The 27,354-nt window shown below is 42.7% G+C and overlaps 2 protein-coding genes across 6 annotated transcripts in view; one reads left to right on the top strand and one right to left on the bottom strand.

Annotated features, from left to right (window-relative positions):
• On the top strand, window positions 1-24,441 carry LOC104550459 (protein NPAT). Of its 2 annotated transcripts, none has more exons than XM_061992032.1 (18): window positions 1-190; window positions 4,068-4,186; window positions 5,760-5,820; window positions 7,099-7,171; window positions 7,660-7,700; window positions 7,837-8,067; window positions 8,534-8,615; window positions 10,540-10,672; window positions 11,157-11,248; window positions 11,332-11,419; window positions 13,038-13,134; window positions 13,629-13,760; window positions 15,461-17,146; window positions 18,766-18,881; window positions 18,975-19,083; window positions 20,085-20,142; window positions 22,109-23,270; window positions 24,097-24,441. In XM_061992032.1, the coding sequence occupies exons 1-18, from the start codon at window positions 157-159 to the stop codon at window positions 24,172-24,174; spliced, it is 4,392 nt and encodes a 1,463-aa protein (XP_061848016.1). In that variant the 5' UTR covers window positions 1-156; the 3' UTR covers window positions 24,175-24,441. The 2 variants fall into 2 exon arrangements, with proteins under 2 accessions (XP_061848016.1, XP_061848009.1); XM_061992025.1 differs by having other exon boundaries at window positions 8,531-8,615.
• A 702-nt stretch (window positions 24,442-25,143) lies between these two features.
• Window positions 25,144-27,354, bottom strand: part of ACAT1 (acetyl-CoA acetyltransferase 1) — a 27,757-nt gene continuing 25,546 nt past the window's right edge. For 3 of the 4 annotated variants that reach the window (XM_061992081.1, XM_061992092.1, XM_061992101.1), the window contains one exon: window positions 26,519-26,877. In XM_061992081.1, coding sequence (XP_061848065.1) covers window positions 26,757-26,877 — 121 coding nt within the window. In that variant the 3' untranslated portion in view covers window positions 26,519-26,756. Of the gene's footprint in view, window positions 25,800-26,518; window positions 26,878-27,354 lie in introns of those variants that run through there. The other variant, XR_009818388.1, reaches the window with a different exon arrangement.

Genomic DNA, 27,354 nt, shown 5'->3' with positions numbered 1-27,354 from the left:
CGGTTCAGCGGCAGGGTTCCGGCGGAAGGGGCCGGGCGCGGTGCTGGCTGGCGGAGTTTCCGCGCCTTCGCCTGGGTGGCGGGGCGGCCGTGCGGCGCCTCCGGGATCTGTGTGTTGCTGCTTCCCTCTCCTCCGTCCTCCTCGCCGCCGTGGGCCATGCTGCCGTCTGACGTGGCTCGGCTGGTGCTGGGTGAGTGAACCCGGGAGGGCGGGGTGGGCGGGGTGGCTGTCTCTGAGGCTGGGGGATACTCCCGGCCGCGCCGAGGGGCTCTGCTGGGGGTTGTCAGCCGCCGCCAGCGCCCTTGACGCGGCAGGAGAGGGATGTGCCTGTCCCCTTGACCCTCGACCGTGTCGCAGCCGTCCGCCCCGGGCTGTGGCTGTCGTTCTGACCGCCGCCGAGCCGTAGTCCCGGGCCCGGCGGGCTCCGGGCTGTCCGCAGCCTATCTCCGGCCCGATGTCTAGTAGGAAACAAACGCAGAGAGACTCTGGGGCCTCTGAAGCTGCCGCGGCTGTGCGGGCCGGGCTGTGTTGCTCCCCGGTCGTATCTCCAGCTCGGGTTCTTCTCAAATCCAAGAAAATGTGGATAGTCTCTAGTGTCTACCAACAGACAGATGCCTGGCAAACGGGGTTTAATAAAGTGCCGATTACAGGAGAAAAATGAGAGTGGCCCAAAATAACAAAGGAGTCTGAGTTAAGGTTCAGCTCGGGTTTCTTTCCCTCCCTGTTTCTGTTTACCTGTGAGGCTTTGTTGAGAGTTTGGGCTTGCTCAGTGCCTGTGGAAAGTGCGGAATAAGTGTGCTCGAGGCATTGGCAGCACATAGTGAATTTTTAAAATTGTTATTCTTTGACTGGTTTGGATACTGGTAACGATAAGAACAAATGCATGGTAATCAAAAATGTGACCCACATATTTAAGTCTCACACATAAGGACCTGTTGGCACAGGTTGCCGAGATTTGCTGGCAACATGCATTGTGAGATTCACTTTTCGGTTGCCCACCTTTTTTTTTTTTAAACCAAAGCCATTAAGGCTGGATATTTTCTTCAGTATTCTTCCAGCACAACTTATTTTCAAGTACTACCTGAAATATTTCTTACTGTTGTCTTGAGAAACAAGGTTAGTAAGAGAAGAGGAGATTGAGGGGAAATCTTATTAATATTTATAAATATCTAAAGGGTGGGTGTCAGGAGGTTGGGACATCCCTTTTTTCTATAGTAGCTAGCAACAGGACAAGGGGTAATGGGATGAAGCTGGAACACAAAAAGTTCCACTTAAATATAAGAAGAAACTATTTCACTGTGAGGGTGACAGAGCCCTGGCACAGGCTGCCCAGAGGGGTTGTGAAGGCTCCTTCCTTGGAAGTCTTCAAGACCCACCTGGACATGTTCCTATGTGACCTGATCTAGGTGAACCTGCTTCTGCAGGGGGGTTGACTAGATGATCTCTAAAGGTCCCTTCCTACCCCTACCATTCTATGATTCTATGATACAATGTTTTTATTGTTGTGAAGTAATAGAGGATTTTTAGAAACTCCATGCACTGTAAAAGAAGATTTTAAGTAATTCAAGGGAGATCTCTCATTGTACTTCTCCATCAAAAATTGTTTAAGTTACAAGTTTCTGGCTGGAAAGACTGCCTTGCTTGCTTACCAGAGACTGGCAGACACAGTATACGGTCTTGTCATGTGTGCAAAGGATTTTGCATCCTATCTTGTGTCTGTTGTGGCATCGTGCATGCCTCATCCCTAGAAAACTTCTAAGCAACCTAAGATTGTAGAACAGGATCTTCCTTGTAGCTAGTTCTGTCTTCTAATAGGGATTCTTCTTCCATGAGGCATTTCTGAATTTAGGAGTGTGAACAGGCAGCCCAGTGCAGCTTTTCTTCCTTTTTCTTTGAATTATTTTTTAATGTCTTCACAAGATAAGTCTTTCCAGTGATGTGAAAATTGATGAACATTTGTTTAAGACCAAAACTAAAATTATAAGATGAGCTCACCCACAGAAAAATGCATAAGAAAATGTAGCTTTTTCTTATTAATGTAAGAGTGAACATGTGCTATGACTTAGATGTGTGTCTTTACGTGTCTTGAAATAGAACAAGGTATTGAGTCATTCCTAGTTCAGGAGGTGCTATACCTTTTGTGCCTTTAATTTGGCTTTGGCAATGTTAAACGTTGTGTCCTGGTATGTCACTGACAATGTGTGCACAAGCAGTTCAGTTGCAAGGAAGATCTTAATTCAGGTGTTTTTAATCCTTGGAATGCCTTATTTTGCAGCAAACTGATGTGTATGCCAAACGTGCCTGCATGCAAACATTCAGTCATCCCTTTGTAATACTGTAGTAGTAGATCCAAGAAAGAAAAAATTGCAGCTTTTAATGTAAATGTGCAAATAAGTTTGGTTGTAAGAACAGCCCTACCAGCACAGCTACAAGCTCTATCTAGCCTAATATAAACCATCTTCCATCCTGGCCAACAGCGGATGGTACAGTGGATAGAAGTAAGACTTGTCATATCATAGAATGGTAGGGTTGGAAGGGACCTTTAGAGATCATCTAGTCCAACCCCCCTGCAGAAGCAGATTCACCTAGATCAGGTCGCATAGGAACATGTCCAGGCGGATCTTGAAGACCTCTAAGGAAGGAGCCTCCACAACCCCTCTGGGCAGCCTGTGCCAGGGCTCCCTCACCTGAACAGTGAAATAGTTTTTTCTTATATTTAAGTGGAACCTTTTGTGTTCCAGCTTTACCCCATTGCCCCTTGTCCTGTTGCTAGCTACTATAGAAAAAAGGGATGTCCCAACCTCCTGATACCCACAATATAATTGTGTTTCCCTAAAATACACTTTAATCTTATAGCAGTTTGTGTCTTGAGAGTTTTATAGCAAAGTGTATTTGAAAAATTAAATAGGACATCCCTTTCCACAGGTATCAACTAATGGTTTTGGTCAGATAGGCCAGCTTGTACACTGTGATCAAACTCTCGGGGGTTATTCCAAAACTGTGTTTGACTTTCAACTTTGTTCAGGTCTTCAATAAATAAGAAAAGGCTTGTGTGTCTGGAACACGATCTTTTTTCCAGCTCTTCTCAGATCTGCTGACAGAGACTTGTCTTCCTACAAAGTTAAAAGCCACATTTTTCTATAGACGTTCCTGAACTGAATTTTGGGGGTCTGTTGAAATAGATATGCTTATGTATATATTGTACAATTACACATCTTTTACCCTTTCTTAAAAATGTTGCATGTTCAATTCTGCTACAAGCAAGAATGAAGAGGTTGGTGGTTTTTTTTGGTGGTGTTTGTTCTAGATTCCTTCATTCAGATTGATCTGTTTCTATCTTTTAATGTTTAGAGTATTTGAAGATTAAAGCAAGACTTTAAAAGTTTGATTAAAGCAGAACATACTTGCTGAGGAATGGAATTTTGGAAAAGTAAACTTTTTTCAGTGTATTTCCTGTTAAGGTAACTACCGAGTCTTGGGGTGTGTACAGGACACAAGTTGTAGCTAGTACATCTATTCAAAATGGAAATTACAGTAAATGGAGGGGGGAAACCTTTTAATGTTATTAATTTCTGTACAATTACAGGGTTTTTTTAATAAATCTTCTACATTGTTGTAACAACTGCATCAGTTTTACCTGTTTTGAAACAGGAGGATATGTGCTACATAGCAATGCATTTTAACATAGTAGAATTCCATTTAATTATCAAACTGGGTTGTTCAGCCCATGTAAGAATTAGTTTGTCAGCTTCCTGAGCCAAGAACTTTTGTTTTCTTGTCTGTACTAAAGATCAGTCAGAAATTGTTCATATTGCCTCATTTCTAGACTTGAATAGCTTCTAAATACACTGTAACATGAATAATACTTTATGCTCTTTCTGGTTTAAACTGTTAAATATTTCACAAGATACATGTTCTTTCAAAATACCTTCACTTGCCTTAACTAACGTATGGATCTTTACCTGATTATTTCAACGATGTGTGGAGCTGGTTGTGTTAATTCTTTGGTACCTATCGAGGAGAAGTAATGAACAAAATAGCAGATTTTTCCTTCTGATTTGTTGCAGGATATTTACAACAGGAAAAACTTCTAGCTACCTGCCGTGAATTTATTTTGGAAAGCTCAGATTTGAAAGAATATGCGGAGCATTGTACAGAGGATGGGTTTATTCCAGCCTGCTTGCTGGTGAGTTTGTATTACAAAGCAGAAAGTTAAAGTGCCATACATCCATGAAAAAGAAAACTGAGATTTCTGTGTAACAATTACTTAAAATGTTTAGTTAAATAGTCCACTCTGGTTTTAGGGTTGAGTGGGTTTTTTTGTACCCTGTGGTATTAGCAGTTATTGGGTTTCTAGTATTTAATCTTACTAAGATTCATTTAAGTGTAAAATACGCAAATTGGTTTCAGCATATTATGTTTAGTCTGCTTTATAGCCTTTGAGGTTGATTTATGGAAGCATTTTGCAAGGGTTTTATTGATTTCAGGGCTGCTGTTGTAGTTTAGAGGAGAGTGCTTTCCTATCCTAGACCCAGCAGCCAGTAACTTTCCATTTCAAGTAGATATTAAATATTTTGGTAAGTTACCTCAATTTTAGCAAAGGCTTCCAAATTTTGTGGGCAGAAACTGTGTTTCAGTACAGCTTCCTCTTTGGTTGGTACCACCTGCTTTGGTGCAGCTGAAACGCCAAACTTTGGGTGTGCGCAAACTCAGCTATGTAGCTACATGTGTAAATATGTGCTTATAGCTACAGAGTTGTTAGATATTTCACATTTTTAACATATATAAAATGGGATTTTTAATATAGCATGGAAATTACGGGATTTAGATATTGTTATGTATCAATCTTTCAGTGTTGCTGTATCCATCTCATTCCTGATTTCTGTTTAATTGTTTTAATATATCAATTAAATGGTCTGGGATTTTTTTCCACAGTACTCAAAATTCATGGAAATCTTTTCTGAGGTCTTAATGCACAAATTCGAAACAGGCCATTGAACTTACTTAATTTACAAGTGTTTAATTGTTTATACTTCAGGGGCAGGGAAGTGAGAAGTAAGCTATGGCCAGCAAAAATTAGAAAAAAATGAATCTAAATAGATTATCCAGATGCTGAAAGTTTTTGGTTATCTTCCTTTTCTCAGTAGAAGCACTTTTCCTGTTTTTCCATAGGAAAGTGGTGATATGATAGTGTCTAGGAAAACGTTCTCACTGCAGATCAAAATACTTGAAATAAAGGTCTGTGTTTGTCCTATTCTAGAGTTCCCACTAGCAAACGTGTCAAGAAGTTACAGAAGATGACAGTGGTAGCTTTGAAATCTTAATTCTCTTTGATTCACCTAAAATGACAGAACAAGCAATAAGATACGAAGGTTAATTCTGTGTGATTGTTAAGAACTTGTGCTGTAGATCATCTTAACTCATATCATGTCCCAGGATGATACTTACTTGTTACTCCCTTCGTCATCTTATTTTGGAGTTTTTTATTCCATACCAATGAAGGTGAGTGGAGGTCAGGCAGCTCTAACTGCTCTACCAGCGTTGCACAACGTGACCAAATACTTCAGGTTTTGTGTTTGTAATGGCATTTTGTGCTACAGGTTGCTCTCTATCTAATTTGACACAACTCAGCACCAGCAGCTGAGGGTTGGCATGGTGCAATCTTCTAAAGAGCTGCTGAAATGTAAGAAGGTACAGCAGATGAAGTATAAGTAACTACTGAAGATTCTAAGATCAGCTGTTTTGTTTGTTTTTTTCAGTCCCTGTGTGGAAAAAACTTGACAACTATTCTTAATGAATACGTAGCCATGAAAACAAAAGGTAAGCTTTCAAGATGGGGTTTTATTGTATTTTTCATACTTACCCTTTGTGAACTCTGTGGGTAAGAGGTACGGTCTCCACTTAAGTATGCACTTAGAGCAATCCCTCATCTATGGTACAAGTTGAAGCTTTCCATATTATGCAGACAATAGCCAATTAGATCAGTGTCTTGTGAGCAAAACCATTATTTTAGTTTGGATTTTCCAATGTATATTTTCACTTCAAATATCAGCAGAACTTCTGGTGTAATGAAGTGTGCAAAATGTATGGGTTTGTGCTTATGAGATTACACTTTTTATTGCTTACACTATAAATAGGAAGAGGAGGGGCTGATCTCTGGAGACTAGTGATAATCCCACAAGTGAGAGTCACATGCGAAATGGAACAAAGCTGTATCAGGAGAGATTCAGACTGGACATTAGGAAAAGGCTCTTCACTGAGAGGGTGGTTGGTCACTGGAACAGGCTTCCCAGGGAAGTGGACACAGCACCAAGCCTGTCAGAGTTCAGGGAATCTGGATGATTCTTTCAGTCTTCTGTTTTGGTGTTCAGTAGTCTTGTAAGGAGCATGGAGTTGGACTCGATGGATCCCTTCCAACTTGAGATTCTCTATGATTTTATGAAATAATCAGTGGTGCAAAATGTTTCCTGCCTTGTTTGTAAAACAAATTAAAATTGTTTCAGAGTAGCTGAACATTTTGTATGAATATTAGAGATGGGGGTTAGAGCATTTCCTGTACACAGTATTTGGCACCTTGGAAAATGTTATAAACTGAAGTGCTTACATGTTTCCATTTACACTTTAATGTTCTGTGCTTCAGAAATAACAAGTGTTTTTACATGTTTGAGTGACAAATAAACCATCACTTTTATAGGCCTATCTGCCAGATTATAGTTTTCAAAAGCACACAAGTGACTTGGGAACATGAATCCCAGTCCCAGCAGTGAGTTAGGTTAGGTTAGCGTATGTTTGCCCAGGAGTCAATGTCATGTGCACATTCCATCGAGAATGATAATCATGAATGTCTTTGTCTCAGTTTCATTTAGGCTTCTGAAACTTAAGAACTGTATCCATGGTGTGTGCATGTTAGTATCAGTCAGAGTCCTTAAATTAGGAGTTAAGACTCTGTAGCAGAATATGAAGAAGATGGTTAGACACATAAAGTTAGATGATGCCTGAAACACCCTATAATAATGATTTTGCTTGTGAGTGTAGTTTTCTCCAACATGTATCTGTTTGTGGCATCTAAAATGGGGTTTTTTTAATGGTTTCTTTTAGAAACAACAAGTGAAGTTCCAGCAATGATGTCATCTCTGTGGAAAAAATTAGACTATACACTTTCTCAGATCAGGTAATATAGATTTGAAATCAGGAAAGTAACATTTCACACTTAAGAGTGGCTCCCAATATTGATCAATTCCTCTTATCATTGTATGAGAATGGTTTTACTCTCTGTTACTTCTGAATGATGGTCAAAAAGGTAAGTATGTGAGAGTTGATAGTTGAATAGCCATTTCAAGATTTTAAGGCAGGACTAGCAGATGAGTGCATTAGTGTCAGTATGTGGCCTTCCTGTAATAAACCAATATACTATGACTCATTTAGAATCCAATACCATTGTGGTTACTTGATCAAAAATATGACCACAAGCTTCCTTTGAAGGATCTGTGGCCATTGTTTGAAAAAATTAAATTAATAGTCGGTGGATTGGAGCTTTCTGAAGTAATGTGGGGTTGGGACTAGACTGACATGAGCCATATGATAGATACTGTCACACTGTGTAGCTGAGAGTTTCAATTGTGCTCCTTTTTATTTATGACACCTGCTTTATGTTTTTAGGACCATGCAAAGTTACACAGGACTTTCTGCTAATCAAAGGAGTAAGTAACTGAGCCAGTTCTATGGCATCAATAGGCTTTATGTTCAAATTGTCTTGTTTTGGCAAAAAACGGTGGAATGCTACAGCAATCAGTAACACAGCCTTACTCTTAAAATGTCTGTTTTTATTATCTCCAGTACGTACGAGAAGTGGAATTGTAGAAATGAAAAGACAGAGGATGCTTCAGCAATCAGCTCCTATGAACTCAGGATTGTTGTCAGTAGCCCAGCAGTCAGGGCCACAGAATTCTGCTTCTATTCTATCTCCTCAAGTTATTCACAGGCCAACAATAAATCAAAGCATGTCCCAGACAAGGCTGAATACATTGTTTGTGCACCAGTCCCAATCCCAAGAAAGCAAGCTCAGTGGTGAGTTGCATACTTTGAAACTGTGAAAAATCTCTGGAACAGATGGAAATTTTCTAAAATTGGGGCTAATTATCTTCCACCAAAAAAGATTCAGAAAATTGATGCTTTGTTCCCTTAGCTCCCCAGACTGGGTCAGGGGATTAAAATGAGTGCCCAAAACAGAAATGGCTTGCTTGCTAATGTGAGTTCAGAGGTCACAAATACATTAATTTGTCATTATTCTATCCCATGTTCTCACCTTCAACCTTGTTTTAACAGATAGAGATGATCCATAGCAAGTTTTTCTCAGAATATATTTAAATTGAATGCTTCTCATTTTCATAGTCATACTGAATTATTCTGTTTGAATTCCCTGGAATTGAGTGGAACATAGAAATGTGTTAGATCCTGAGTGTTTTAACAATGTCACTGGAAAACATACTGGTAGCATGAATGTTTGAGCTTTTGTTTTGCCTTTATAAAGCAGGAGATTTGATACACGTTCAAGTTCCAGCACCACAAGAACGAAAGCTTCATTCCAATTTGCTTTCCCCAGGGAGACGAAAAAGGTAAACATGGGATTGGGTTCTTTTTAAGATTGTTTAGAGATTCTGTGGTATTCTAACCTCTGATGTAATTTTTCTTAGAGAGTGGAGTGTTTCATATCTAAGATCCACTGAGAGGGGCTGGTGTGTGAAGTTTCATAAAAGAAAGTCAAAGAACTTAATATGACAGGGGGCTACCTGTGCTGCCTCATTTCGTATAGCCGGTGTTTACATTATCCCAGTATTGGACATAGGCAAATAATCACAGAGCCTGAGGTTTAGTATTCCTTCCAAAATGTCCTTATCAGTTAGGAAAATTCTGAGTATTGATATTAATCATAGAATCCTAGAACAGCAGGAGTTGGAATGGACCTCTAGAGCTCATCCAGTCCAACTCACAGAATCACAGAATGGTAGGGGTTGGAAGGAACCTCTAGAGATCATCTAGTCCAACACTCTGCTAAAGCAGGTTCACCTAGATCATGTTGCACTGGAACATGGGATCGTTACCAGGTGGATTTGAAAACCTCCAGAGAAGGAGACTCCACAACCTCTCTGGGCAGCCTGTGCCAGTGCTTCCTCACAAGAAAGAAGTTTTCCCTTGTGTTTAAGTGGAACTTTTTGTGTCCTAGCTTTTGTCTACTACCGCTAGTAGTCATCATAGAAAAAAGTGTTGCCCCATCCCCTTGACGTACAGCCTTTAAGTATGTAAGTGTTAATGAGATCCTCCCTCAGTCTTCTCTCCAGGCTAATCAGTCCCATGTCCCACAGCCTTTCCTCCTAAGGAAGATGCTCCAGTCCCCTGATCATCTTGGTAGCCCTGTGCTGGACTCTCTCCAGAAATTCCTTGTCCCTTAAGCTGAGGAGCCCAGAACTGGATAGATGGACACACCTCCAGATGAGGCCTCATCAGGGCAGAGTAGAGAGGGAGCAGAACCTCCCTGGACCTGCTGGCCACACTCTTCTTGGTGCATCCCAGGAAGCCATTGGCCTTGGCCACAAGGGCACATTGCTGGCTCATGGTTAGTTTATTAACAATCAGCACTCCCAGGTCTCTCTCTGCAGAGCTGCTCTTCAGCAGGTCAATCCCCAGCCTGTATCCTTCCCACATGCAGGACTCTACGCTTGTCCTTGTTGAACCTCACGAGGTTCCTCATGATATGCATCCTCAAAATATACATTTTGTCTGTTTTTAACTTAGGAAAACTATTGGCTTCAGTAAATTTTGTCAGAAAAACTTTTTATATTTGCACAAAGTGATGTGAAAAACTGTTCTTAAACTAGTTTTGCTTTTTTATTCTTTGATTCTAATGTCCTTTTCTTTTTGAGTAGACTGGTTTCTTTGTGTTCCATTTGTTGTCTTTATCCCTGACTAAATCCCAGTCAATGGTTTTGCCTGTCCTTTTTCCAGATGCTTGCTAATTTATACCTTTTCCAAGTCCTCTCTATTCCTGCATGATTTTTTTTGCATGTAAGTGTTTTGGTGCCACTACTGGTTGATGGTTTTGGAAGAGCCTACGCTGTAATTTCATGTAAAAGCATTACACTTTCTAGTAATCATCTACATTCCTGTGCAGCCTAACATTTATTTGCTTCTTTGACAGCAGCTGCCCCTTGAGAGATCTTTATTTTTAATGGTAATGCTCAGATCTTTTTGTTGAGTGGCATTTAATTAGAATCTGTACCACCAGTTAAAGTAACTTGTTCTAGAGGAGGAAAAAATACTAAACAGTAGGCTTGGAATTCAGTTTACCATTGTGCTGTTTACCCATAGTCTATATTTCATAATGAATGGGTATCAGCTTTTGTTGTATTTCCAGCAGGCAGTTAATTTTATGTTGACTAAAATGGTTTGTTTGCTAAGAAGAAAGAGAAACACTTGATTTACTGACCATTAGGTCTATTGTTTGCTGTGTTCTTACAAAATGAATTTGCTGCAACATTTCAGTGAATCTCAGAAGAGGAAAAGCTTTGCAACACCTGGGCCTCTTTCAGCAGCTAGAAGTTGTCAAGACCCTGATGAGGTAATACTAGAGAAAGAAAGTGAGCCGCTTGGAGAGTTCATAGATGGTAACTTCCCGGTGAGTGTGTGTGTGTTTATGGAAACTATTTACATTTAAGAAAAAAAATCAGAGTGAGAAGGAGTCTTTCACATGCTGTTTGTTTTGTCTATTATAGAATTTGACTTCAGAAGATAAATTTATTGTTTTGTATTTGAACTAGCTTTTCTGTGTGCTGAACTAGTGAGAATGGCATGGGTACATAGAGGGTTTTTCTCCTTGATTTATTTGCTTTACTAAAATACCTGTAAGGTGTCAGAATACAGTAATTTTTTAGAGAATGGAAAGCAGAAAGCACAATAAGCCTTGCAGTACATTGGGAGAGTAGAAGCACAGGGGTGACTTGGGATGTTTTTCACAGCCACATTATGCAGACACAAATTGGCTGAGTGTGCCCTGTGTTTAGTTGATGATTTTTTGTTCAACCAGTAAGTTGGAAATTCACACTCCTTTTCTAGTGCTAATAGAAATAGAAATCTGACCACTTTAAAACTGTGTTTTCCAGCAACTGGTAATTGAAAATGCCAGAGAGAAAATTTTGAGCAACAAATCTCTTCAGGAGAAGCTTGCTGAGAACATTAACAAAATCCTGGGCAGGTAATAAAAGGAACCTCTAAAGTTCATACGTCGTCTTATTTGATTCATTGTTGAGTTCTGAGCTAACAGCTGATGTGTTCCAGTGATGGCAGTGTGGCCCAGGCCCCTAAACAGACAGACAGTGGTCCCACAGAACAGGAGACTTCAATTGATGAAATCCTTGGACTTCAGGTAGGCCTTGATTGCCTGTTTACTTTTTTTGAAGACCAGACTTGTGAGAATGATCAGTTGCTGTAATGATGCTGAACTTTTCTCTACTGTTTGCTCTCCTCTCTCTTCTTTCTTATCGTTAGTTTGTTTTGCACTACAGTTAAGCCTATCTAATGGCTTAGCTTCTGCTCAGGGCAGTTGCACAGCTTCCCTTGCATAGGCATTAACTCTTAACCTGTGTGGTGGTGGGCAGGCTTGAGAAGCTGAACTAGCAGGATACTGGTATTTTCCTAGGGTTGATTTTTGAGCCAGTTTAGCCTTCTCAACTCATACCCTGTGCCTGCACAAGGCAGCATAAGCATGCAGCAGGGTCAAAAGCCAAGGGAGCAGGACTGCTTCTGGCAGTGGTTAGGTGTTAATGTTACCTGCAGACACTGTCCCACAGACACCAACTGCCTGCTCACCCCTGATCAACAGCCTTGTGAAAGAAAAAGGAATTTAAACTGTGTTGGGATCTCCAAACATGATTAGTATGATGTGATTTTCTGATTGCTGCAAGAGAAACATGGATTGTCTGGTACAGCAAGCAAAGTTGTCTTTGAAGCCTAAATAAGACTGCTTTCTCTCTAAATTCAGTATTTTCTTCCTTTTGAAGGAAATGCACATTGTACTTCTACAAACTAAACTCCTGGCATTCTTCCTTTATTATCTTATAACCCTTGAGCTGACAATCACAGAGTTATAAAGGGCTCTTAATGAGGGAATTATGGCCATTATGGAAAGGGCAGAAAAGAGGCAGGTGCCTGTTTACAAAGTAGAGGTTTTTTTTTTTTTAAAAGCTGTTCATCCAGCACTTAATGTTTAGGTCAATTTTTGTCAAAATATGGAGCTAAAAAGCTATCTTCCATTTTTCTGAGCAGAACAAAATCAAAGCATCTTCTTCGTTTAGGTAGAGTAGCAGAGACAAAATAGTCAAGCATGTTACATGGGATAATCCAACCTTACAACCACCATATTAAAAGTTGGAGAGTGTTTAGAGGATATCCATGAAGTCAGGAGAAACTTTGAACACTTGAGTATGTAGTGAGTGCCCGTCTCCTTGTCTTCCTGGGGTGCTACCAAACAAGTCATCTGAAAACAGGAGCCTTAGAGAAGTGTCCTGTGCAGCTGGGCGTTCCAGCTGCCTTCCACAGGAAAAGTAGTTGGAAGTTATATTACAGAACATGTTATGGTAAATGAAATAAAACTTCCCTTTGCTTAGCATTGCTTTTGGTTTGATTTGGTTTTTTTTTAACCAATGGTTGACATTCATACCATCTGCATCATCTCCCAGTGTAGGCTGAGGTTTAGTCCTTCTGAAACAATGCTGGTGGAGAATACTCCAATATGCATGTGCAGGGTGTAATATCTGACAGAGGTGTTTGGGTTTGGAGGATTTGATTCCTTAAACAGCAATCACTAGTAATTTTTAACAGACATGAAGTTTGTGCAGAAGTGTTTCCAGTATTAGTCTTTGTTTCTGTGCTGAGCAGAAGTAATAGAACTAAAAGCAATCTGAAAAGGTAATAGTTCTTGTCTGATCTTCTTTTATGTTATGAAAGTAGCTGACTAACATTGTGTATATCTTGTCTTTTCTCAGGGTGAAATTCATATGTCAGAAGAGGCTATACAGGACATTCTAGAGCAGACCGAGTCAGATCCAGCTTTTCAGGCACTATTTGACTTATTTGATTATGGTAGGGTATATCATACTCAATTGTACCTTCACTATAAAGAACAATGAGTTTTCCTTAAATGCTGCTTGAAGAAGCAAAGGTAATTCAGCAGGCTGCTTTTGCCAGAGAAGTGGTCAGTTCAGAATTAGACTTTTACATACATTTACACAACATGACTATAAAGCAAAGTGTCTTCTTGTGCTAGTATTCTGGTTTTGTGCTGGCTCAGTGACTTTTACTGCTTTTTAGACTCTTTTGATCTAAGGGATGATAATTTGTACCTGTTTTTCTATGCTGTTATAAAGTTTATCTATTTATCAGATCAAGAATATCCTCACATTAAATATTGAAATTATTTATATGCCGTTTCTGGTTTTATAATTAATACAGACAAATAGTTCTTTGAACTTAGGGCATTTCTTGACTTTTAAATCTCCATGCTTCATTTAAAATGTAATAATCACATTCATGTGTAAAATGAGACAATCATTCTTCATGGTTTATTTTTAAAATAGGAAAGAACAAGGTAAACAAGAACTTACCTGTTGGTATTTCCGGTCAGAGCGAAGTAGAAAATACGATCCTAGTGGATGAAGATAACCTGGAAACACTTGAAAGTTCTTTAGGAACAGAAGAAACTAGTAGATGTAGGTTATTTGTATTTTTTTTCTTTAAGATCTCTTCTGGTCTCTCCACTTTTTATTCTAGAAATTATTTTCAGACAGTCTGTACAATTCAAAATCTTTCTGCTTTCAATTGTAATATCCAGTCTGACATTTGCATTGCATGATGTGCCTGTTAGTTTCAGTCTATTAAATGTAACAGTAGTTCCTCAGTGTACTTTAAAGTTGTACTTGATAAGGTCCTAAATGAAACCAGAATATCTGCAAATCTGTTTCCTCATTCAAAACAGAGATAATTTGTAATATTAATTGTGGAACACATGAAGATAATACTGTATTTCTAACCATACTAATCTTTCCTCTCTATTCTGTAATGTGTTGGTTAATGGTACGCAAAAAGTGTCTTACTCAGGAGAAACAGTATGTTTAGTCTGTCTACTTCACAGTAATCAGTCAGTAGCAAATATTTAGTGAAAGTGTATGGGAAATAGAGCCACGAGATCTTTATCCTGAGATATCTTCCCTATTTCTGAAAATCTGATTTGGTGATTGAGCCATTTGCTTACTATGTGTACACTTCCTGTTGATGTGCCCACAGGTCTGGCAGACTGCTAATGCATAGAACCATGTTTCATGCACTTTCCACTCAGATTGAAAGTAAGAACGAGTAGCATTATTCCCGCCTAATTTCATGTGAATCAGTTTTTCATTGAACTGATAAATTGCTTATGAAATGCTGTAAAAGGATCATCTGTTTTTAATAATTATGACACTAATTTATTCTCTCACAAAATGATAGAATGTTAGGGGTTGAAAGGGACCTCTGGAGATGATCCAACCCCCCGCTAAAGCAGGTTCCCCTAGATCAGGCTGCAGAGGAACACATCCAGGAGGATTTGGAAACATCTGGAGAAGGAGACTCCACATCATCCCTGGGCAGCCTGTGCCAGGGCTCTCTCACCCTCACAGTGAAATAGTTTTTCCCTGTGTTTAAGTGGAACTTTTTGTATTCCAGTTTTTGTCCATTACTCCTAGTCCTATCACTGGATGCTACAGAAAAAAAGTGTCACCCCATCCTCTTGACATACACCCTTTAAATACTTGTAAATGTTAATGAGGTTACCCATCAGTCTCTTCCAGGCTGAAAAGTCCCATGTCCTGCAGTCTTTCCTCATAAGGAAGATGCTCCAGTCCCCTCATCATCTTAGTGGCTCTGTGCTGGACTCTGTCCAGAAGTTCTCTGTCACTCTTGAACTGGGGAGCCCAGAACTGGACACAGGACTCCAGATGAGATCTCACCAGGGCAGAGTAGAGGGGCAGAAGAACCTCCCTTGACTTGCTGGCCACACTCTTCTTGATGCATCCCAGGATGCAATGTGCCCTTCTTGGCCACAAGGGCACATTGCTGGCTCATATTTAGCTTATTACCAATCAGGACTCCCAGGTCTCTCTTCAGAGCTGCTCTCCAGCAGGTCAATCCCCAGCCTGTACTGGTGCAGGGGGTTGTTCCTTCCCAGATGCAGGACTCTGCACTTGTCCTTGTTGAACCTCATGAGGTTCTTCTCTGCCCAACTCTCAAGCCGGTCGAGATCCCACTGAATGGCAGCACAGCCTTCTGGGGAATCAGCCAGTCCTCCCAGTTTGATGTCTTCAGTGAACTTGCTGAGGGTACACTCTGTCCCCTCATCCAGGTTGTTGATGAAGATGTTATCTCTGTTTGACAGGTGAGAATTCTAGAGAATCACTGTGCTGTAGAGGTTTTTCGTTAGGAGAAGCATCGTGTGCCTTGAAGACCAGCGTTAATGATGATGATGTGGCTAAGAAGAGTACAGCCAATGACCAGTTGCATGGGATCTGCAGACCAGGGAAGCAGACTGAAGTACTTAAAACTGTTACTCCAGAACATATTGGGGAGCTTGAAATGGCTTTTGACTCTGTGCCTGCTTTGGCTGAGCCCATCGAGAGACAAAGCTCGGACAGTGAGTGTAATGAACGCTGTGGAGATTCATTTGGTAAAAAGGAATCGTCTATATTAGTATCTGAAAGTGAAAGGGCTGTGGAACCCGAGAAAGGCCCACTCTGTCATGGTTCTCAAAGTACTAACTTGGAGTACGTCCATTCTGGTAGCCCGCAGATTCCTTTGGTTTCATTGGCAGAAGGTGCTACAGCCAGTGAAAACAAAACACATTCTGGAAGTAAATGTCACTTATCACCAGACACATCACTGTCTGAAAAAACCCTTGCTGAAAGCCTTTCTGATGGGAGCCCTGGCCACAGCATGCTGCTGAAAAAAGACAACTCGTCAATTTCTAGCCCATCAACAGATGCAGGAAAAGAACAGGCTGTAACAAATGGTGCAGCTGCCTTAGCTGGCATTTTACAGGAGAACTTGAGCCACTACTCTGACCATCAGGAACAGAGTACACAGTCAGACTGTGCCACAAAATCCACAGCGAAGACTTTGGATCTCGGCAAAACGGAGTTGCAGCTTGAAGTTGTTGATACTTCTAACAAAGCTTATTCGAATGATCAGCTTGATAAGCCTTGTAAGAAAGACTTTAGTCCTTCTTCAGGACTGTCAAACTCGGAGGCAGCACAAGGGGAGATGCAAGAGCCTTCATCTTCTACGAAAGCAGATGCTGATAATATCTATTTCTCTTCTGGTGATGATGCCTGTACAGATGTTTCTGTAGTATCCACTGCAAATAATCTTACTACGTCTGAAACGTGCCACTCACCTCTCCCAGAAACTGCATCCTCCACAGAGGAGTCTGGTACTGAGGCCAAAGGTGTGAGCGGTGTATCTTCCAGTAGTCAGCCAATGGATGTTGATCCTTCTAATATCATGTCCCGCAAGATCATCATCAGTGATGACCTGTTTATTTCATCAGATGTGGAGTTAAATAACGCCGTTTCCAGCATCACGGGAGACAACTTGCCAACTATAATATTGTCTTCTCCAGGCAAATCCCCAAGCAAAACTGCAGGCCTGTCTAAATGTCTGACTTCAGAAGAGTCGGAAAAAACTGTGGATTCAGCTTTGGCAGAGCAGAATCTTCTTGTGCTTAGACCTAAGGATCCTAAGGTCACCTCGGTTAACACTCAGAATGAAGACTGCAGTGTTTTTTCAGTTGCGGGTACAACTAACCTTTCCAAGGAAGGGGGATTTATACAGTTGATGTCATCAACAAGCACAGCTTTTGGGAATTCAAACAACCTTTATATAGCCACCTGTGTGACTGATCCAGCTTCCTTGAGCACAGCTGTAACACCATCAAACGTAGTTGTGGTGCCGGGCAGTTCCATCCCACTTGCTGCCCAAACTCCAGCTGTGCAGCAGTTACGGACCCCTCCGAGATCCAGCAGTGCCTTTGCAGCAAACCAGAATGTCTCCCCAAACTTCCCTCAAGGTAATTTCCTTATTAGAAAATGACTGAAGACGGGATGTTTGTGTAGGGGGTTTACTCTCTTTTTTTGGAAGTGTGTTGAGTGAAGGATTGTTAAGCACTGCTCTGTCTGCTCGTTGACACTTGCCAGGAGTTAGGTATTTTTTTGTTGTATTAGTTGCTACTAAAACTGAGATAACCTATGAAGAGCAGTTGACCAGGCTGCTGTGAAGAATTACCCTCATATTTCATAAGCTTAAATGATATCATTTTAGCAGTGATAAATGTAGGAAGCACATCTAGAATTGCACTAGAAAATATTCCATCTTTTTGAGGGGTTTGTTCTAGTAAGCTTCCTGTTGTTAGTAAAATGCTGCACATTATAGATGTCCATCTTTAGTTTACATAACTGGCTGGATGTAGGTAATCCTCCCAGAATGACTTCCTTGGGTTTTTTTTCATTTTCTAAAAACCTGTTCTGCCTTAGAAGTATACTTAGGCAAGTATAAAAGTATCACATTGTTTGTCTCTGTAATGTAAAATCTCCCTTGGCACAAGCATTTTTATTACTACAGCAATAAAAAAAAGTGCTTTTAAAAAAGTTAAACCTAACTTTAAACAAACTGTGATCAACACCTTCAGATTTCTTTCCAAAACTCAAACTTCTTTGCGGTTTTTCTGTCTGTAGTCATTTCATTGTGGCCTGAGGCCAGTGCAGCACTGTGCAGGGTCTTGGAGTGCTGGCCTTTTCTGTGCGCAACTGTTACCTTACTTTCATAGTGTGCCCATTCTTCTGCATTTGCTATTTTTCCCAGTAGTGCTCATGTAACCAAAAAACTGTGAGGAATCCCTTTTTCTTTCACTGTTGAATTCTTTTTTACACTTTGCAGTTAAATTGCTCTAAGAGTTTCCATATTTTATAATTCCCATCCAGCTGTGAGCCAGACACTCTTACAACCTGGTAGAGTAACTGTTCTAAAAGAACTGTTTTAGTAGTGATTTAAACAGCTAAACAGGAAACTTTGGCTTAAATATTCCAAATTGTTATGTGCCTTATTTTATATGTTTTGAAGAATTAATCTCAAGCCCACTAATGAACTAAAATCTTTGTGTCCTATGTTTAACACTTTGTACCAGCCAAGAGTATACATTAGGTACCAACAGACACAGCCAGCCTTTTCCAGCTGCTTGTGTGCTTGTAAGGGGAAGGTGTTATGGATGCACTGGAAGGAAAGAAAGAATTCTGCTAATGTCTTTTGAACTTGCCAGTTGTAGAGACTAGGATGCAAATAAGCAGCAAAATGAGCTATTTGATGTTACTGTTTCTGGTTTTTGTAAATCACTTCAAAGTTCAAGCCTTAACTGAGGTTTGTCCTGCTTCAGGCTTGATTTTTGAACCATTTTTTAACAAGGAAAACAGACTGTAAGTAAAGAATTTGATTATAAACTAAGAATAACACCATACTGACCTTGTTTTCTGGCAGTCATGTATAGAAAGTTCAGTGAAGTTGTTCTGTAAAGCCAGAGCTTTTCTTGCCATGGGTGTGACCATGCATAATTCGAAGAAGTCCTGTCTTGAAGCTTTTGTTTCCACCGAAGTATTTTTCATTTCCGTGCCATTTTAACACTTTGGTATTTTTTAGGTTCTGCCATTATAATTACATCTCCAGTTCAGCCTGTTTTGCAAGGAATGGTGGGAATGATACCTCTCTCAGTAGTAGGACAGAATGGAAATACATTCTCAGCACCTGCCTGCCAGGTAGCATATGACAAATAAAGCTTGTCAAAATAAAAGCTGAAGTAAGAAGGAGCCTTTTGGCAAATTGTAACAGAGTGGTTTTATTCTTTCAAGGTTCTGCATATGCCTATGGCTAATCCAATGTGCAACAGAAACAGCACAAAACTTCCCATCCCTCCCAAATCGCAGAAGATTCCTGGAGCAAGAAACAAGACTAATACAGGTACCTGCCTTGCATTCTTGAGAAGGGCAGAAGAAAAGTGGGGGGATCTAAAGATGTCAGTTTTGAGTGATGAAGTTTTAGAAATGCTAGTGCTTCTCTGCCAGGGAACTGCTGGGGTGGCTTTCAGAGGGGCCTGTGCCTGCAGTTAGTAACTGTATTTGCTCAGTTTACAAAGAAGAACTCCCAGCATGTAGCATAATTCCAGATTTGGGATCTAGCTGATTTCCAGAATTTAATGTTTCAAGACTCTAATGCTGTTTAAAAAGTTTCTTTTACTTTATATTTCTGATTATTTTTCATCTTGTCGATTGTAAGTACAGTTCACTGCTACCATTGAAACCAAGCCACAGGGTAACAAACAAGTTATCGGAAGAGTCAGCGGTCTATGCTTCTGTATATTCATTTCATTGAGACCTTACGTCCTTATCTAGTAAATTGAAACATTTCTCAGTGTTGGCAAGGGGCAAAGAAAAAGATTTGAAAAATCATAGGATGGTAGGGGTTGGAAGGGACCTTTAGAGATCATCTAGTCCAATAGAGAATAGAGTTCTAAGGACAGCTTGTGCTTTAGCCTGTCTCTGGTTTAGAGAGTAGGTGCACTCATAAACATGAAAATAGAATGGAGGTGCAAATTAACAAAAAGGCTAGGACTGTAAAGTTAGTCTGCATGCTGGTCTGCTGCTGAATAACTATGTGTGCCCTGGGGTTATTTCCCTCCTGCTTGGAATGCCTGCTGTACCTTCTGAAGGCCAGCAGAGCTGCCTTTGTCTTGCCAGGCCCACGTGTGATCTCGGGGTAGATGATAAGCTCCTGGTTGCTGTGTGGTTGGTAGCCTTTGCTAATCTATTTGCCTTCAAACTTTACAATTATGAAAAAGTTGCAAAGTTTTGTTGCTGGGTTTTCCTTTATTGATTCTCTGTCGGGAGAAATGTCACTGTACTAGCTGTGAGATGCTTTGTTTGGAATATTGTACTTTGTTAATGCTTTATCTGTTGTTTCAGGAAAACTGGTACCGACTGTAGCTGAGCCTTCGAGCCACGGCAGTTCTCGGACACAGAGGTCAGTAGTGCTGGGGATTCAGACTTGCTTTTTCTTCCTGCCATGAATTTCTTTGCACAGTGTCAATAGAGAGGAGAGCAGCTGTTTCTAACAATGGCATAAGTAGTGCCCTCTTATTTCTTTCTGTCTGTTTCTGTCAGTAACCACAGTTACTGGTGCAGCCTGTGCTAGGAATTTGCTTTTACTGCTCCTGTGTTAATTTTGTATGACTTTGTGTTTATTTTCTCTTGTCTCAGTTGTTAAATAAAAGGTGTTTTGTTTTAGTCCAAGGTAGAAGAAATTGCTGATTGCATTTACTGGGAGATTTTGATAACTAGAACCTTCTTGTTTGTTTGTCTGTTTTTCAGCTGGGTAGTAGCCATGGTTTTGTACTGTGGCCATATGGCCTTTACCACTCCAAATTCAGTAGAGCTTGTTTGATTGGGTTCTATATCTGTTTCAGCTGTGCAGATCAGAACACTTGCTTGGTCATCTGTTAAAGTGAAAAGTTAAGGGAAAGATGGTGAGAGGAGCAGAATGCTGATACTGATCAATGGGACTGAGTTACTAGTTGGGATAGGTACTAGTTTTCTGTTGGGCAAGTGAGAGAGGAGAAAGCAAGGCTCCAGTAGTAACTCTCCTATTGTTAATGGACAAAAGGATGTTGGAAGGAGCAAGAGATAAGGAGTTCAGTATAAACATTAGAGATTAAATGTTCTCACATTGTAAAAAGAAAACATGCTTTAAAAAAGTAACCTGTCCAGAACTCGGTTAAAATGTTGTCAAAGTGGAGGAAAACAGGAACAATAAAGCCAACTGATTAAAACCAAAATAAACAAAACATAGCTGCATGCATAAATCAGCCACAGATGCAAGATTTTGGGTAACATCACTTTGATAATTCAGCTGTCTGTTACTTTTAATCAATCTGCAGACATATGTTGTGTATAGCAAAGAGCAAAATGTTCACTGTAAAATGAAGTAATTTCTCATTTCTACTCTCTGCCACTTCTTAATTTTCACATAAATAAGCCAAACTGCTGCCACCTACACCATCTTTTCCAGCCCCAAGTTCATTTGACACTCTCATGAACCATAAAGTCTCATCTGGATGTGGAGAGTCTTTCTTGCATAGATGAATGTGTGGAAGCTTCTCCTGGAAATGCAGCATAAGGCAGGAAGGGGCACAGACCTAACAAGGGAGTGAGCTGATGGAGCATGTTTCTATTGACATGGCTACAGTGCAGTAGCACTCCATCTGGCCACCAGCCACCTTGGACCAGGCCCTGGGAAATTTGGATGTTCTCATCCAGGTGCCCACCAAGAGCTTTTTCTCTTGCTCTGCGCCCCATTGGCAACAGCAGATGCGCAGGGGAGGGTACAGGGCACACACGTGATGGTACTGCCGGGGATATTCTGGCAGTTGCAGCCTCAAGGCCTCCAGAGCCGCTGCCAGTATTCTGAAATGGACCATCCTGTCATGAATACGCTCCGTTTCTTTTTGAACTCAAGTAAACTACCAGCATCCACATACACTGCAGGGTAAAAAACGCTCCCAGGCCTACTGACATGCAGCCCCCAAACAGCCTTGTTGTGTTTTTAAGCTGATACAGTTCTACTTGTTGCCCATAGTTTTTCCATGGGAAGATACAGCAAATAGTTTCCTTTTTGTTGGCTTTTTTCCCCAGAGCTCTGTTGCATTTCCCCTCAGCCCTCTCTCTCTCTCCAGGATGAAGAGCCCCCATCTACCTAACTGTTCTTTGTACAGACTCGGTGACATACCTTTTGTTGTTGTCTTTGGCCTTCTCTGAACTTTCTGCAGCTGCCATTTCTCACTTGTGCTCTTTGCATGTTGATGAAATACATTAAGAGAATGGAGAGAGCTTGAGATGAGTGTCTGTAGGGGTGGGTGGAGACTTTGAGGCAGCTGGAACGCACTTGCCTGGTGAGAATGTGTGTCGCTGAAGTGCTTTCATCTCATTTTCAGGACTGGAAATTCAGATAAGCTTATCACAGCAGAGCTGGGAAGGAAGGCAGAGGAGAACTTGCCTGTAGCACCAGTGGAGAGCACAAGCTCAAATCCTAGACAGAGTGAAAGTCACAGGAGAGTGCTTTGCTTTGATAACGTCCTACCCGCTCCAGGAGGAAACACCCAAAGTCAAGCTACCAAGAGTTTAGCCCAAAAAGAAAGAAATGAAAATAGTCTATTTGCTGTTGACTCTGCATCATCCTCTGCTAAGGCACAGGTACCAAAGAGAGAGAAAGAGAAAACATTGCCTAGAATTCTGTGCAAGCCAGAGGTTGGCAGCAGCAGAAGCACGTCCGTGAAGGAACCGCAGCCCGAGCGCAAGGCGGCGACGGGGCTGCCCTTGGAGCCCTTCCACAAGACCACAGCAAATAAAGAGAATGAACTACGGAGGGACAGTGACGAAAAACAGAAGAACCAGGACAGCACCAAGCTCTCGAACGGCCAGCAGAGCGGCGTCAGCTTATGGAATGAGAAGACGGTTGGTTCGGGGCAAGACCTGAGCAAAAAGCCGGGAGCCCTGTCGAGCGGGAACGGCAAATCCGCGGCGGCCGCTCCTTTGTCTTCAAAGGAGTCAAAGCGCGAGCCGGCGAAAGCTCCCGGCCAGGGCCTGTGCCTGCCGAGCCCGCTGGCGAAGCAGTGCGTGGAGATGCTGCAGGACATGCAGTGGCACAGCCCGCCCGGCAGAGCCGCCGACAGCGGGGAGCTGCCGGTGCCGCGCACGCCGTCGGGCGTGGGGGAGCGGCACGCGGAGGATACGGCGGACAGCGTGCGGACGCCGCCCTGCCGGCGCCTGGCCATGGCCGAGGACAGCGGCACCCCCCGCGCCATGGTGCCGCCGGCCACGCCGGACCTGCCCGCCTGCAGCCCCGCCAGCGAGACCGGCAGCGAGAACAGCGTCAGCATGGCCGCGCACACCCTCATGATCCTGTCGCGCGCCGCCATCGCCAGGACCGCCTCTGCGACGCCCCTCAAGGACAACACGCAGCAGTTCCGGGCGCTGAGGAGCACGGTGAAGAAAAGGAAGCTGGAGGACCTGAGCGAGGGCGAGAGAAATTCTCGTTCTGCAAATAGAAAAGACCTTCAAAGCTCTCCGACGCCATCCAAAAAGAAGAAAATAAAGGCGAGTACAGGCATTTACCTCTTAATTTAAAATCCCAAGTATCTGTTACACATCTATAGGTGTGTAGCTTGTAAGGGGAGGGTTCAGGGGTGCTAGTCCAAATCCCCAGCATCCAACTGATACTGGCCAGATTTACTAACTTTGCCTCTTGCGCCTACTCTGAACATAGTGTTCCTAATTGTGCAGTATTCACATACATACAGGTAACTCCCACTCACTTGCTGCACATACCTCTCAAAATCAAATTATTGCCCTTAAAACATGAAGGAGTTTCTGAACTCTTAACTTCAGGTTGTCTAGGTGGAATGTAGGAATTAGGCCAAACTCAAGCTAGGCCCCAGTAGAATGTGAGCTTTTGCATCCGTGTGCACTGACAGGAGGCGGAACAGCTGTGCTGAGAGCTGCCAGCCCTGGGCGCTGCAGCACTGAGGTGCCCACCTGGGCATTCAGGGGCCGATGGCAAAGGCGCGAGGCATGGAGAGGGGCTGCGTGTAAATAACTTAAAAGGGGACACAGTGTAATGCAGTGCAGGCAGCTGGAGTCAGCTCCTGAAGTAGTCGCTGGAGGTGCCAGAGGCCGGCAGTGCCTGTGTGCCGGGGCTGAGGGCTGGGCCTGGCCCCTGGGCACTGCTGAGGCTGAGAGTGCGGCTACCCACATCTACCATCTGCACCCTGTGGGGAGCTTTTGGAGCCCAGTTTCTGGGCGAGGTTTGTGCAGTTTTCTCTGCAAGGCAGGTGGGAGGATGAGGAAGAAAGGAACGCTTGCAGGCTCTCCAGTCTCCCCAGTTCTTAGCATTTAACACAACCGTTCTTTTCCTCTCCTACAGAAGAAGAAGCTACCACATTCTTTTCCGGCAGGAATGGACGTGGACAAGTTCTTGTTGTCTTTGCATTATGACGAATGAGAGAAAAATAAGTTGGACTGTGCGTGTTAAAGCTGGGTGGCGTTAGGCTGAGGCTGCTGTGGAAAGAGAAGTGAATTCTAAAGGGCAAGCTGCACTTTGGGTGCACTGAAGTTTCACTTTAGCAAAACCATGCTGTTTGCAGAACAGCCGAGTGTAAATATCACTGAGGCGGTCTAAGTTTATTTTTTAAAAAGCACTTATAGAGCCATTTAATTTGCAAAACTGTACATTTGAATAAATGTAAGAGAAGTTGTGTGGTTCCTGTTACACCTCGTTGTCTGTGTTCTGCATCCTCTGCTCGGCGCCCCTGGAGCGGGCAGGGAAGCCGAGGGCAGCTGTAGGCCCGTCTGCCTCGGCCGCTCCCTGGGTCGCAGAGGGGCTTCCTCCCTGGTGTGCCGGGCCTGGAGAACACTCCTGTCTCACACCTGTCAAACCCGTCAAGGTGTGAGGCACTTCACAAAGTACCAGTGACTAATTGTAAGGCCAGTAAAGCCTCTGGAGGCATTTCTCACCTAGTGAAACGCATCAGGCAAGAACTTTAGTTGGGATGGACATCCCTCATCTGTTCACAGTGTTTGCTGAGTTGGAATGCAAAAGCTGTTGGCAAACAAGGGCGTTGTTGGGGTGAACCCCCATGTTGGTACCCGGCCCTGATACCGTGACGAGGGGAAGAGCCTCAGCGTGGCAAAGGCAGAGGCCACTTCTGTTAACGGGTGCCTGTGCCGCAGAGGAAGTGGCTGGTCAAGTCACACTTCAAACCAGACATGGACAAAGCCTGCACCTAATCTATAACATAGAGTTTGTCATGGCTGCCATCCAAACTCTCTGCAAAACAGGCACAGCAGCAGCTCAGCCCCCATGGGGGAAAATCGCCATGCTAAGCCTTGCTCCAGTGCTGTAGAACTTTCTCCTCTGGTCTTTCCTCCCTGGTGTTGAGGTCTTAAAAATGGCGAGTTTTCTAGTAAGAGATCTGTACAGCAAGAGGGCAATGGTTCAGACACTATACAAGGATTCCTAAGGAACCAATATATGCAGTAGATGTTTATATTAAACCCATCCAATAACTAAATACTGCATAACATTTACAGCTTGAATAAATATTTTTGGTTTAATAAAAAGATGTGTGTCTTGCTTCATGTTGTGTGAGTCCAGCTGGGCAGGTACAGGACAGAAAAGCTGTGCTGAGCTGTCATTTTTTAAGATGTGGAATTTGGTGTTAAACACAGAGCTCCAAGAGTAGCAAGTGACAGAATGACAAAACCAGTTCTTTGCTACATGGTCGTATTGGACACTGACTAGTGCTCTGACCGTAGCTAGGTGATGTTTTTAAGTAGACTTGCTCCTGCTTGAGGCCAAGTGTCACGCTTTCATGGCACACCCACTGTTTCCCATAATCTGTCTTGTTCGTTATCAGTTCACTTACGCTTTCAGAGGAAGAAGCATCTTCAGTTCCAAGTTGCTGTCCTATAGCAGTCTACTTCTGGAGCAGGTGTCAGAACATGAGGGAAGGTCAGTTTTCTTAGTGTAGCATTTACCCCTCGCTGGGCATTTGCTCCTTACAAGTATATTCCTTCTCAGAAAGAACAGCTCCCCATCCCTCCTAGTTAAAGTATTTATTCCCTCTGCTGTGCAGAAGAAAAGGAAAGGACAGTCAGTGGGGTAAAGATGACTTCCTGCTGAAATGAATGTCAAGATAAGAAAGCATTTCTCCTGAATCCCAGCTAAGAAACAAATGTGTTTGATGTTGATTCCTTGTGAAAAGGCTGAGATGGGATTAAACTTTATACTTGTGAAATGGCCAATGTTTGGCCCCTGGCAAAAAGCCCACCCCAGAACCTGTACGACCTTCTCCTTGAAGTTTTGGAAAGATTAGTTCCAGGCGAGTGTTTTCTTCTCTCCCCCTGCTTGCAGTAGGAATGCTCAGCCCTTCGTGCTGGGACCCACTCCCGGGAATGGGGGAGCACAGGCAGGGTTAGGGCAGCTCATCCTACAGCAGGAGGGGGGTACCTGTCCTCCAGCAGCCCAACCCACCCCACCCCAGCTGAGCAGCACCTGCACAAACCACCAGCCCTGTGAAGCTGAGCTGACCTGCAGAGGCCGTGTGGGCTGGGCGCAGGTCCCTCCCGGCCAGCACCAGGATGGGCTGGGCTGCTGCAGCAGCTGGCCAGGCAGTGAGGAGCACAGCAGCACAGAAAGGGCCTGTAACATCGGGATTTCCATCAAAATCACTCCGTCCTGAGTAAGCAATAAAACAGGGGAACTAGATGCTTCTAGTAACAGCACCGTGTGAGTTGCCAAGTTATTTTCAGGGGCATCTGAGACACCACCGGTGAGTGAGAGGAGCCACAGTTAACAAACATTCTTTATTGGCAGGCCTGAAGACGTTATCACATTTGCCCTTTTTTTGGTACTGTATAAAAACTTGCACTGAGTCAAAAATAATAAAAGCCCAGTTGTCTGCACCCATAATCAGTGAAGAAGCTTGAGCAGAGCAGTTAAGGAATTCACCTGCTTACTGCCGAGTAAGATGTAACAAACCACATCTGGTTTTGACTGGCAGGTGTCTCCAAGGCTGGATGGGCCTACAGCTTCTCTATCAATATTGCAGAAGCACCTCCTCCACCATTGCAAATTCCTGCCAGCCCATATTGTCCTTGTTTCAGCGCATGGGCCATGTGAACAACAATCCTTGCTCCAGACATCCTAAATCAAAGAAAAAATATATAGCTTAGGTTAGAGAACATTCTTGATTTGTCCCACACAAGACAGCTGGCAGAATGTAGCACTGATTCACTGGAGGGGGAAAAAAAACCACTGACAGACCAGACCAACCCTTTTGTACTGCATTTAGATGCAATACAGGTTATTTTTTTCAGTATAGAACTTAAAGATTCTCTTAAGAAGGACAGTGAGGTGCTGGAGAGGAGACAGAGGTGGGCTTCCCAAGCCAATAAAGGATTTGGAGCACGTCTCAAATGAGGAATGACTGGGGAATCTGGGGCTGTTTAGCCTGGAGCAAAGGCAGCTCAGGGGAGACCTTACCATACCTTACCTTACAACTACCTGAAAGAAAGTTGTAATGAGGTGGGGGTTGGTCTGTTCTCCCTAGTAACAGGCAATAGAACAAGAGGAAACAGCCTCAAGTTGCACCAGGGGAGGTTCAGGCTGGATATGAGGAGG

This window comes from Colius striatus, chromosome 1 (genome assembly GCF_028858725.1).
Source record: "Colius striatus isolate bColStr4 chromosome 1, bColStr4.1.hap1, whole genome shotgun sequence".
Lineage (NCBI taxonomy): Eukaryota > Metazoa > Chordata > Aves > Coliiformes > Coliidae > Colius > Colius striatus.
This window is presented reverse-complemented; position numbering and strand designations above follow the sequence as displayed.